We start from the raw sequence: 13127 nt of genomic DNA, 5'->3' as shown, positions 1-13127 counted from the left end.
ACCTCCTCCTCTCTGGTATTCCACTAACCCGACTCTCTCCTCTACAATCTATTATGAATGCTGCAGCCAGACTCATTTATCCTTCTCACCCCTCCTCTTCCGCTGCATCTCTTTGTAGTTCTCTTCATTGGCCTACATTTCACCTTGGAATCAAATTAATGTCCTGTGCTTTGCCTTGAAATCCCTGCAGTTCTTATCCGACCTACCTACCTAAAACACAAATCCCTCCACAGTTCTTGTCCCACCTACCTATCCGATACACAGCCGCTCTCTTCGTTCCTGCAATGACTTACTAATGACCTCCTCACTCATAACCTCGTCACACAGACGGCTCCAAGACTCTTCTAGAGCTGCCCCCACTCTCTAGAATGGTCCTCCTCGTCCTATTCGGCTTGCTCCTACTTTATGCTCAATTAAAAGAGCCCTTAAAACCAAATGCTTTAACCTCACCTACCCGTCTTCTTCTGTCTCCTAAACCCTCACTACTCTCCCACCACTCCATATCTCCCCTCCTATTGTGTGATACTTCCCCCACCTCCTAGATTGTAAGCTCTGCGGGCAGAGTCCTCTCCTCCTCCTGTGGAGCCATGTGGGTACATTGCATGATACTGCATAAGTGCTTTAGGGTGCCATTCAAAATGAATGGCAATGCACCGTGTCCTACAATACTAAAAGGTTCCTGTTTCTGTCCCCCTTGGATTTTTTTTTTCCGGTACCTGATCCAAAAGCAGCATAATGTCGCTTTATAGCCACCTGCCTAACACACCTACAGTATACAAGCTCCATTGACATCCATTATAAAAGCATGGGCAATAATATTGAAAGGCCACTCAATTGTAGCTATATACGTTTTCACTTTACTATTAAGGCTTTTGGCACAAGATTCTGGAGTGCATTCATCGAATATTGATCCCATATAGCTAAAATGTGTTGAAAGGTTCCAATTCATCCGAAAGATGTATATTAGGATTGAGGTCAGGGCTCTCCATTCTATTTAGACCTGAACAGTTAAAATATTGTGATGTGGTCACTAAAGGAAATCAGGATTACCATGCACATTATCACCATGAAATGCATTTGTTTGCTCTGATATTCACAGAAATGGTTGTTTGTATGTAATCATTATCACAAATTCCTGTGTGAGGCAAACTTTTGTAAGACCGTGTAACCAAGTCATTGTATCCATATCATCTTCTAGAAGCTGGATAACGAAATGACCTTCAGACAGCATCAGATCTCAGACACTGGGAAGCAGCCGCACAAGGATCATGACAAACGTTTTTCCTGGTTCTCTCCTTCTTGACAGCCATGGGTGAAAATAGACATCACAACAACACTCATACATTGCCCTTATGCCGAAGGTGCGGCGACCATCGTGAACTGAAAACACTGGATTATGACTGACAATCTTTTTATTTTCCTTTTTTTTTCTATTAGGTACATATATGGGTGGGGGTCAATAAAAAATGTAAAATGTTGCATAAATACATTATTTACAAAAAGCATATTCTGCTGTAGTGCAGACACTGACAGAAGAATAAAAATGTCATTTATCACATTGAACTGAATTTGTGTGGTGTCAATGACACATTCCTGCCGTCTGATCAGTCTCCCTGCATAATTAACACATCGGAGAGATCTTCGACTTCCTGCAGCTTCAAATTCTGTAGAAAAGCAAGAAAACAACAGTGAAGAACGTGAATAATAAATGGGGGGGTTGACATGGATTGAAATGGGAGCTTTTGCTGTTTTTACTTTCAAATGGCAACAGGGAGGGGAACAAACAATATGTGCACAAAACTTACCTTGCGGCCTGCCCAGACCTACTTATAAGTACCATAGCCTAACAGGAGCTTTTCTTTTTTTCTTTGTTAAAATGATACTATAAAACCCTTTAATTATATATTTAATAATAAGTTCAAGTTTACATATTAAAAAAAAAAAAGATGTTGCAGTTTAAAAAAAAAAAAAAAAACTCTATCTCTATCTCCTCTTATGCTCTCTATCTCTCGTTCTTTCTTTCCCTCTTTCTTTCTTACAATACCAGTTGTTCTATCAGAAATGGACTTAGCCCCTAGGTCCTGTTATGAGCAGACAACACATTTTGGCACAGAGTAATGTCAGCCTTGCCTGATTCTCTCTTACTAAATTGCCACTCACTTTGCTTTTTTCCTGTGCAGGTCACAAGGTGTTTCAGATAATCTGAAATTCCTACCATGATATACAGTAATCAGTATTAACAGATTCCAACTAAAGCGAGGAAGCTATGTTTACTAACCTTCTCATTAGCAAGATGCAGAAGACAAGCAAATGCCAGTGGTACTGAAAGATTCTGTGCCATAACAGTGGGCAACCTGTTGATCAAGCAGAGTACATCAGTATAAATGTTAAAGCGCACATTGTGTACAATAGAAAAAAATAAATAAAAGGTGATATTATATACCTCTTCTGCAGTTCACTTGTGACATTGCTGAAAATCCTCTCTTCTTCAACAGCTGCATTCTCTGTTTCAGGCGTATGATTTGGCTTAAATGAAATAAACAGAAAAATCAATCTATGCAAGGAAAGATCATTTTATTTATGAATCAAACCTACTATATACAGAGTAAAAAGTTCTATGTTAAATCTGAAAGACAAGAGCCAGTAAATAAGGTGACATTCCCCATAGGGAAAACATTAAAGGAGAAATAGGACAAAAAGAATAAGATTTTTTTATATGTATCATCATATGCAGCACAGCCATACAAAGTTGTAAAACGTTCCACATTTTCTCTTTTGGGATCCATTGGACCAAGCCACACCAACAATGTGAAATAATACAGAAGAGGCAAAGCCAACTATTATCTCAGAATACATTGCTCCTGGCCAGAAGTTTGTAAAACTGAAAGGAAGCATGCACAGTATTAGTAGAAGCTGCTGCCATAAGCTGCTTCCACCTGCAAGCTATTTGAAACCTTTTTTACTCTTCTGTGTCATGGCTTTACCAAAGCAAAATCAACTAAAGTAAATAAGATCTTACATGTGCAAAATCTGTGCCAACATTGGCCATGCATCTTCTACAAAAAAATATCCTCCCCCAAGCTGGGACAAAGGATTCATTTGGAAGCACATGATGGAGCTGCACCAACATAGAAATAAGCATTGGTATAGCTCTTTCTGCTGTTCCTACTTTAAATCTGATAATGTTTGCAAACCCTGTCGGCCATAAGAGTTTAGGACCAACAGGTCTGACAATTAGGAAAGTGATGTATAATAACCAATATAAAATACCTTTCCACATCCCTGAACTTCATCCCTGAATCTAAAACTGAAAAGTAAAATCCTGCCCATTAATAGATGAGACTCCTCTAACATTTAGAGGCTGCAATAGCAGAATTAATAAGCACTGGGATGAGAATATGTATTACTTATCTTCTAGGAGCACATATTGTTGTTGTCTACCCTTTTATTTTATGTAAGGTAAAAATTCTGTTGTTTGTTTTTTTTTGTTTTTAAAGCAACACCCTTTTTTTTTTTTTTAAGCAAAAAAAGGGGTGCAGCACCGCGCCCGCCTAAGAGATCAAGAATGAATGGCAGTGCAAAGCCTCCCGGGATACCTACGTCGCGCATCCCAAGAGGTTCTTGAGTGTCCCTTCTGCGCATGCCCAAGCATCTCGGGCATGCGCAGAAGGAGCCTTTTCACGCAAAGAGAAAAATTTGCCGATCTCACGCATGCGCTGTGTGGTTGGAAATTTTCTTTTTCCATCCCACATCTCTACGCCGGCTCTGGGACGACGCAAGACCCGATGCAAGACACCCCCGGATGGATTGGACTGCCCTGCGGGATTGAAGACAAGTGTAATTTTTTTTTTTAGGCACTTTTCAGTTTAGTTTCTCTTTAACTATTCTTTTATTAACTGTCCATTGAAGTGAACAAATTAAGTCGAAGTCAATCAGTAATTAATATTTTAGTACTGTTTTTTACATTAAACAATAAAAAACTAAAACATTGTCAATCAACAGATTTCTTTTTTTTTAGGTTGGAACTTCCCTAGGACATATCCACTTACCTCTTCTGCTTTTTCTACAGTATTTGTTAGTAGCCCCCACATGCTCATCTTCAGATGCTTCATGTCCATTTTTTTTGCTGTTTTGGCATAGTTAATCTCAATTTTGTTTACCTGCATGAAAAAGAATAACATTTATTCCCTGCCCAAGGCTGCGTACACAGGGTCAGTTATTGTTGTTGCAAACGATCTTTCAGAGTGAAAAGACTAAAATACTGAAAGATGAATAGGTATATAGAGCACCGTTCTGTTTTATAGAAAGGGGAGTGGACGAGTGAACGACACCCTGCTGCACTCTCCTCCCTCAACTTCCATTGTGGTCGTTCATCGATCCATCAGGACGGATCCAAGAAAGGCATCAAGTGACCTCTTTATAGGTCAGATTCCTGCCCGAGACAAGCCCGATTGCTCATATCAGGGAGAATCATTTGCTGCGTGTACATAGCCTAAAGCTACGTACACACGTCAGATTTTTATCGCCCGATAATCGGCATCGGCCAATTATCGGGCGAAAATCTGGCGTGTGTACAGTCGGTGTCGTCCATCGTCCGGACGACCGACCTGCCGGATCCACGAACGATGGACGACAGCCGATCGTAATGAAAGGGAAGGGGAGAGCGCGCAGCAGGGTGCCGCTCCGTCGCTCTCCCCCTCCCCTCTCCATAGAGCATGAACGATGCTGTATGTACAGCACCGTTCATGCATCGTGCACTCCCTTGTCGTTGGAAAGGATCGTGAAAGATCCTTTCCAACGACAAAAATTGGAAGTGTGTACGCAGCTTTAGACTTAGCTAATCAGGAAAATTGTAATATGCCACTGAAACACTCACCCTACAAGCCTTGTATGATGGATAGTGATTAAGATAAGAAAAGTACAATGGATAGTGATTAAGATATGAAAAGATTAGGAATCACAATTATGAGTCAAGTTACCAACAGGTGAATGGTAGAAAAAGCTGTTTTAGTACAAGAATGACTGTGGTTGTAGGAGTTTGCACTTTTCATGAAGAGGCTGTGGCTGCTGCAGTTCATTTTTCATAAAAACATAGCTGGGTAGTACCCGACAGCACAACCAACACTCCTAGTCATAAAACTGCAATTTGGATTTAATCCTTCTTTGCAGCATAGAGATGTGCAAGTGTAGACATATTTAATTCCAAGAATTTCATATTATTCACACAACACAAAACCTCATCGAAGTGCACTGCTTACCTTCTGTGGTTCTGCAATTAAAGTGTGCTCTCCAAAGCCTACCCTCTTCTCATCTATTCCATTGTGTAAGCCAAATTCGGCACCTTCATCTGAGGCAAAAGGACCATCATCGTCATCACTGTCAAAATGCTACAAAATTTATATGGTTATTATAGTTAGGAGAAACCCACTGGAAGTAGATATGTTAACCACAGGAAACATTGCTGACCTGCAGGGCTGGACAGAAGTTTGAAGTGTCATTGGGATTGTTGTAATTATATTCTCCAATCTCATCTTCTTGTGCAGAAATGGAGTTTCCAGGGGCCATCCTCTTGACCTGGAGAGAGAAAAAAAGAAATTAGATTAACAACCTACACAGAGTAGAGGTAAATGTAAAAGAGAAATAATAGTAAATACTTACCCTATCTGCTGGTCTTAGGCTCATCTTTGCAATGTTGTCCGGATCATAGTAGAAATCAGCAGGCAGTGTTGTGGCTTTTTTATTTTGGTTCTCAAGTGTGCTTTTTGCAAGTGTTGTAGATGCCTATACATATATATATATATTTTAAAAATCGGGGAAAAAATGGTTATTACATAAATTGAATAATTAAAATAATGCACGGCCTGATGGTCAGGCCTGTCCTATATAGCATATACAGATAGCAGACACCTATATTATGCCCATTACTTGGGCCCAAAGTACAGTATCACCAATGTAGTGCCAATAGACTTACTTAGGATGTAATTCAAGCAACTTTTTAAAATATTTTGCTGATGCTTTTCACAATTAATTACAGTAATACTAGCACAGATGGGCTGTATATTACAGATATATATTGGTTGCAGTAGCATATAGAAATCTATTCAGTAGCAACAAGAAAGCCACAGTGATTGCACACATACTGCTCCTACATAGATGCTTAATATTGTATATCGATGACATATCCATTAGGAATATTAAAAAAAAAAAAAAAAAGTTTCCACCAAACAGGTACTGTTTTGGCTTCTCTGGGTGGGAAAAAAGAAATATTGTGGGCGGGCAAAAGCCAGCCAAAAAAAAGAGTGCCCACAGTTATCAAATTGAATTTTAACCACTTGTTTATGGGATTATTGCTAGGGATGTGGTGTAAAAGGAGGTTCATTATCTGCATTACTCAGCAGAGACCTAGCTACACATGCATTTCATCTTACTGACATCATCAGGGAGCAATTGTGTTCATATTAACAATTTATTCTCAATTGCTTTGTGTCATTTGCTTTATAAACCCCATTATTTCAGATATAAATGTGTTGCATGTTTTAAAAATATACAATAGAAGATTTTATACAGGGAACAGTTACAACCTCAGGGCAGAAAGTGTGGAAAAATCACAAAACCAGAACACAGACATCAATAAAAAAGGTGATGTGGGTTCTAGTCTTTCTCTCTCTGTTGGGGATTTTCTTTCCCGTTTGTCCTGGTTACTAGGGCTATGGAGTATCTGGAGTCCAAAAAAATCTACCGACCCCAAAATAAATGTAAGTTGTTCTGAAAACATACATATGTAAAATGACCTATTTCATAGATATCAGTCACAATAAAGTAGTTCATTGCTGTATTAATAAATTGTCACTAGTATGAAGCTTATCTGAGCTTTTCTGCAGCCTAACATTTATACATCTTTGTAATCTGGATTACACTGGGCTCATGAAAAATATTCATTTGATACAATTATAAAATTTTTGCTCAGAGTTGATATAATTTAATCCGGGTTATACAGTAAGATTATATTCTGCATATATAAATCCCCTGCACACAGAGTGTTGTGAGAAAGCAGAGGTGTCAGCCCATGCCGGCTTCACACTCCATAGGTCAAGTTTATTTAACATTTATGCTGTTTTAGGTTTTTTTGGTTAATGGTTTATTATTTATTATTACACATAATTTATATAAGGCCATCATATTACGCATCGCTGTACAAAGTCCACAGTCGTGTCACTAACTGTCCCTGAAAGGGGCTCACAATCTAATGTCCCTACCATAGTCATTTGTCACTTATACAGTCTAAGGACAATTTTAGGGGGAAGCCAATTAACCTAACTGCATGTTTTTGGGATGTGGGAGAAAACCAGAGTACCCGGAGGAAACCCACGCAGACAAACTCCATGCAGATAGTGTCCTGGTCGAGATTCCAACCAGGGACCTAGCGCTGCAAAGGCAAGAGTGCTACCCTGATCCTCATATCTGCAAGTACTTTAAAATGTATTGCCTCATGATAAAAAAACAATAAAACGTTTTCATTGTTGTATTTTTAGTTTAAAATTTAGGCATAAACTTTACTTGTTTACATTCTGGCAATTACAGGCTGGTCAAACAGGGTAGAGTGTCAGCTTCCTGGCCAGAAGTTCTTTATTCCAAAAGCAGACCCAGTCTTCATATCGCTTTACAAAGGCTGGCAGTGATGAAATGCTGTGTATGTTGTGTTTCAATCAACAAGGAACATTAGCATACATCAGCATATTTAAATGTTGGATTTGGAGTCTGTGGTAGCATAAAACAAGGAGTTGGAGTCGAAGGGTTTTTGTACCGACTCTACAGCCATGCTGTAGGTATACAGACAGATACAGACAGTGACACAGGAGATGAGATGACCCTGCCCCGAAGAGCTTACAATCTAGGTGGTGTGAAAAGCAGCATATATTAGGAGGGGTGATATGGATTGGTGGATAAGTAGTAAGGGTTTAAAAGACAGAAGAAGATGGGTAGGCAAGTTTGAAAAGATGGGTTTTAAGGGCTTTTACAGAAAATAGCAGCAAGCCGAATAGAACAAGGAAGACCATTCCAGAGAGTCGGGGTAGCGTTAGTAATGTCTTGGAGTCGTGTGTGTGTGTGTGTGTGTGATGAGGTTATGAGTGAATAAGTCATTAGTAGGTATTTGGAGGAGCAAAGAGAGTAGCTGGAGGATTATTTTTCTATCAGATCAGAACGGTAAGTGGGGCAAGAACTATGGAGGGATTTAAAGGCAAAGCACAGGAGCTTGAATTTGATTCTAAGGTAAAATGGAAGCCAATAAAGAGAACTATGAATGGAGGCAGCAGAAGAGGAGTGGTGGGAAGGCTGTGTATGGGGTAGGTGGGAAGTATGGATAATTCTGGCTGCAGCATTCATAATAGATTGCAGAGGAGAGAGTCGGGTTAGCCAGAGAGGAGGAGGTTACAGTAGTCCAGACGAGAGATAAGAGCGTGTAAAAGGAGTTTGGTGGTGTCTGGGGACAGGTAGGGGCAGGTTTTAGAGATGTTGCGTAGGTGAAAGTAACAGGACCTGGAAATGTTCTGAATATGGGGAGTAAATGAGAGGGCAGAATCTAACGCGATGCCAAGAATCTAACGCGATGCCATCCCATCTGATGTCTGTCAGACAGCATAAGACCTTATCCAGGACTGAAGGAGACAAGTCAGGGGTGGACAGATAGATTTCAGTGTCATCAGCATACATATAGTATTGTAAACCAAAGGAGGATATGCGACTAACGAGAGAGGAGGTGTACAGAGAAAAGAGAACTGGTCCAAGGACTGACCCTTGGGGAACACCAACAGGAGAGGAGGAATTACCATTGAAAGAAAATTGAAAGGAGCTGTCAGACAGGTAGGACGCAAACCATGAAAGAGCAGTGTCAAAGATACCAATAGAGGTTTTTTTTTAACTTACCCTAGTTTTACAAAAGTAAGTTTCAAAATTAATATCATCTTCAAAGTTCAGTTCAAACATTTTCTTCGCCTTTTTGACCTTTTGTTTGTCACCAACAGACTCAACTGAAAGATAAATAGATTTAGGTTACAATTATATGCCTCTCTGTTAAATAAAAGACTGTATGTAAAGGAAGTATAATTACTTTTTTGTCGAGGGCGGAAACGCCAATGTTCTGGGCCTGCCCACATGGACATGGTGCGAGGACTGAAGTATGAATACTCTCCGGGATGAGATGACAGCTGGAGGCACATAGTACCAATGTCGGCTTCTGCTATCTGGGTAATCTGTGACCTGATGGAAAGAATGTAATGGCTTAAAGAATGAATAAAATAACATTACCAAGGTAAAATGAATGAGGGTAGTGCCTTACCTAGCAAAGTAATTTAAAGTATGACCAAGAACATAGTTCTGCAAAGGAGGAGTTTGGGGAAGGCTAGTTCACAGCTGGAATAGGCAAACTAAGCATGACATTTTAAAGATTTTAAATCCCATGGTGTTCTAAATTTGCATGCAAAATCAGGAAAATGGATGCTGGTGTAAAGAAATTAAAGAAAAATGCAGAAGTCACTTCAATTTTCTACAGAGATGCAACATGTGGTCTACCTAGAAACTGACATACAGAGCATACCACAGAATAAAAAGTGCTTGTGTAGGGCATAGCAGCGTTCCCCCAGCCTCTTTTAGCCAGGCGCACCACCTGGCACTTTTCAGTAACCACCCAGCTGTTTTTGAGTGGTGCTAAACAGTTGGGCCACAATACAGGGGCTGCCACCCAGCTAAAAAATCTCTGGGTTGAACACTGCATAGAATGTAAAACTCCACCTTAGGTTCTAGTTGGTAATATAAACAAACCCTTTTCTCTCTGCTCGGCAAGCCTCCCGTTGCTCTGAAAACTCTACCAGATCTTCTCCTTCATTGCCATCACACGTGTCTGCATCAAAGTCATCCATGTCAGGCCCAGCAGGCTCGGGAACATCATCCTCCACTTCCGCATTGATATCAAACGCATGATTGCTCTCCTTGTATTTATCCGTTAATAAAACATTCTGCAGAAAGAGTGACAAAGCAAATGAGACCATCAGGAACCAGGAATTTCTAACTAAAAATCATTTCATAAATGTAAACATTTCTCAAAGTTTCTAATAATGTGTATTTTGCTAGAGGGAATCCTGCCCATCTGTTCAAATTGAGCGAGATGAATGAAATCCTGCATATGTAAGATGCGTTCATGAAGCTACAGCCAATCAACACAACCAAAACCCTGAAACGAACACGCTGATTATTTAGAAAAGCTGACCTAACTTTAGCTAGAAAAGCCAAAGAAAAGTTTTTCCTTTTTTTTAGGTCATTGACTAAGCATGTACTAAAGATAAAGCCTTTGGATAAGCATTCAGTATAAGTATGCATGTAGCATGCTACATATTTTCTTTTTCACATTTTAATAATCAATCCTTATGGAATGTGGAAACTACAGATGATAGATTCCGCAACACCTGGTTCTATTGGTTAAGTTCCAGGAGTCTCCTGAATATGGGGAGTATCTAACCCTGTATTCCTAATTATATCAATGTATGGGAATTACTGAAACTTTGAGGATGCCCCTTGACATACAAAACCCATAACCCTTTCCCTGACCCTTCCCCTATGGTTTTTCCCTATGTATGTTGGTTCAATCCTTCCCTTTTTCTGTTTTATGTATGATGATGATTATATATATACAGCTCAAGATTATTCAATATTGGTTTTTATTTAGGTACACGCGTGGAGTAATTGTCATTGGAAAGGATCTTTCATGATCCTTTCCAACGACAAAAGACTGCACGATGCATTAATGAGTGTTGTATGTACAACACCGTTCTGTTCTATGGAGAGGGGAAGGGGGAAAACAACGCAGCGGCACCCCACTGCCCTCTCTCTCCTTCACTTCCACTACAATCGTTTCTCATTCATGGATCCGCCAGGACGGTCTTTCAGGCGATAGACTACGAACCTTGTACACACACCAGATTCTCATCCGATATCAGCCAGGAGCCAATTATCAAACGAGAACCATTGCACGTAGCCTTACACTGGAATCCTATGTTAATAATGACTGTTATGTTTGTTTAATAATTTTGAAAACTACACTATAAAGAGAAATAGTAAAAAGTAAAAAAGAAAAAAAAATGTGGAAACTAAAGGAACTATCTCATTTTTGTGGTTTCACCTCTGAGGCAGCTGAATACCTGCCAGACGCTGGTCAACCACCCAAATCAGGCCATTCTTATTTGTTTTAATATTAGTAGTATGCAGAAAGTAAATGATCAGTGGTTGGTGAAAGTGTAAGTTAACAATAACACAGGGATTGGAAAGGGAAACTTTTCTCTTGAACATCTCTTACTGAATATGAATTATGATTACCTATAGCTCACAAGCTGTAGAGTTTAACTTGTTCCTCTTTGACGTGTACTTTCTTTTCATCCACAGGTTTTAACTTTTATTTTATTCTCATTTTGATTTGTCTAACCACCCCTCCCAACTATTGTTGCTTCTTTGTTCCTATTATACACCATCTGTTGTAAGGTGATTCTGTATTCCTGTAATGCTAAAAATGTATAGTGGGTATACCTCCTCCTTGATGTCACCGTCCAGCTGCATTTGGCGAAATCTTGCAAGTGATGGGCATAGGGGACGTTTGTCCACACACTGACTCAGAAGCGCTGCATGAAAAAGTTCATAGATAAGACTCAATCAGGAGATGAAATATAGCTTATATAGGATAATTAATTATAATGTAAAGGTGTAGATGCTTTAAAATATAGGTAATGTCAAAACATGTTTGCGCTTGATTCTGCTCTAAGAATTGCTAAATCTAAAATCTAAGAAAAACTAGGCCTAAAGCACCACCTGCTGGCTAAAGAGAAAAATTCAATCTATGCATTGTGAAATATTTGATAACTTAAAGTGGAATTAACTGAAAATAAAAAAAAAACAAAACAAAAAAAACACACATTTACCTTTAATCCTACAGATCCCCTCGATGGCGCTGGACGGTCCTGTGTTGTCCCAGAATTCTTCTTTGTCCCAGCACGGAGGAAGCGCTGGGCGCCACCATCTTTGTTCTTCTCCCTGCGTCACTCAATCTCTCACTGCACAGGTGCGAGATCGGGTGACATAGCCCGCTGCAAAGGGGGGAAAAAAAGAGAGTCCATCTCACTGCGCGTGAGTGAGATTGGCATCCCTTTCCCCTTAGTGAAAAAAAGGCAGAGCTGAGACAGAGCCTCCCAGGGTACGTGAAATACCCCGGGAGGTTCTGTGCTCCCATTCCTTAAAGGAGCGGTGCTGCAACCTTTGCTTGAAAAAAAAATGTCTTTACATATAAGGGCTGTCAACCCTTTTATGTAAAGTAAAAATGTTGAGTTTAGGTCCGCTTTAAAAAAAAAAATAAAAAAAAAAAAAAATACATTATATTTTAACATGTTTATTATTCAGGTTTGACAATAATAACGGTAATATGTACGAACCACCAGTATTTGCTTTTGGAACAAAAAGCAAAAATCCAAAAAATGTAAAATAGTGTTGTAATGAATTGAAGGTATAGTTTTGAACTACTTACTTTTCAGCTCAGATGTATCAACAGATGTTGGAGTTGGAGCATGTTCCTCTTGAATGGTGGACAGCGGAATCACATAATCATCAAAGTGCAACTCACTGTGATAATTGGAACAGTGCAGAGTAGTCAGGAATACCCCTACTGTACTGCATTCATCAAACGAGGCAGCGGCTTTCTGAAAGAGAGGGTCAATCTGGAGAAACACAAATGTCATCGTCAGTAAATGTGTGCATGGAGGTTTATATAAGTATACAGCCAGACACCATTGTTTTATTATTGTCTATCTCATGTGCATACAGTACCACCAATAAAAAGAACATAATTGTTGCTCTAATTCAGACTTTGAATTGTTGTTCTACAGGGATGGGCTGGCTGGTATTTTAATCAGCTATACAACACAAATGTTAGCTTTGTAGCATTCTGTTACATGTAGGCCGTCTTTGAAGTAAAACCAAAGGGTTAAAGTACCGTATTTTTCGGACTATAAGACGCTCCGGCCTATAAGACGCACCCAATTTTAAAGGAGAAAAACCTAGAAAAAAAAGATTCTGAACAAAATACTAAAAAA

General features: G+C 39.5%; 2 protein-coding genes across 3 annotated transcripts in view; one reads left to right on the top strand and one right to left on the bottom strand.

The window, feature by feature from the left end:
• The window catches only part of LOC140324760 (uncharacterized), a gene marked incomplete in the record, with an annotated part of 29977 nt that extends 28414 nt beyond the window's left edge, over nucleotides 1–1563 (top strand). Inside the window, 1 exon segment of the mRNA XM_072402860.1 lies at nucleotides 1199–1563. Within this exon segment, the coding sequence (XP_072258961.1) occupies nucleotides 1199–1303 (105 nt within the window).
• Nucleotides 1395–13127, bottom strand: part of NCAPH (non-SMC condensin I complex subunit H) — a 23340-nt gene continuing 11607 nt past the window's right edge. For both annotated transcript variants that reach the window (XM_072402863.1, XM_072402865.1), the window contains exons 7-18: nucleotides 12563–12752; nucleotides 11575–11666; nucleotides 9820–10013; nucleotides 9110–9258; nucleotides 8926–9029; nucleotides 5659–5781; nucleotides 5467–5574; nucleotides 5259–5387; nucleotides 4050–4160; nucleotides 2444–2526; nucleotides 2279–2354; nucleotides 1395–1664 (exon numbers count right to left, since the gene is read on the bottom strand). In XM_072402863.1, coding sequence (XP_072258964.1) covers nucleotides 1605–1664; nucleotides 2279–2354; nucleotides 2444–2526; nucleotides 4050–4160; nucleotides 5259–5387; nucleotides 5467–5574; nucleotides 5659–5781; nucleotides 8926–9029; nucleotides 9110–9258; nucleotides 9820–10013; nucleotides 11575–11666; nucleotides 12563–12752 — 1419 coding nt within the window. In that variant the 3' untranslated portion in view covers nucleotides 1395–1604. The remainder of the gene's footprint in view (nucleotides 1665–2278; nucleotides 2355–2443; nucleotides 2527–4049; nucleotides 4161–5258; nucleotides 5388–5466; nucleotides 5575–5658; nucleotides 5782–8925; nucleotides 9030–9109; nucleotides 9259–9819; nucleotides 10014–11574; nucleotides 11667–12562; nucleotides 12753–13127) is intronic.

Source organism: Pyxicephalus adspersus, chromosome 2 (genome assembly GCF_032062135.1).
Source record: "Pyxicephalus adspersus chromosome 2, UCB_Pads_2.0, whole genome shotgun sequence".
Taxonomy (NCBI): Eukaryota; Metazoa; Chordata; class Amphibia; order Anura; family Pyxicephalidae; genus Pyxicephalus; species Pyxicephalus adspersus.
The sequence above is the reverse complement of the archived record's forward strand: the minus strand, read 5'-3'. Positions and strand labels throughout refer to the sequence as shown.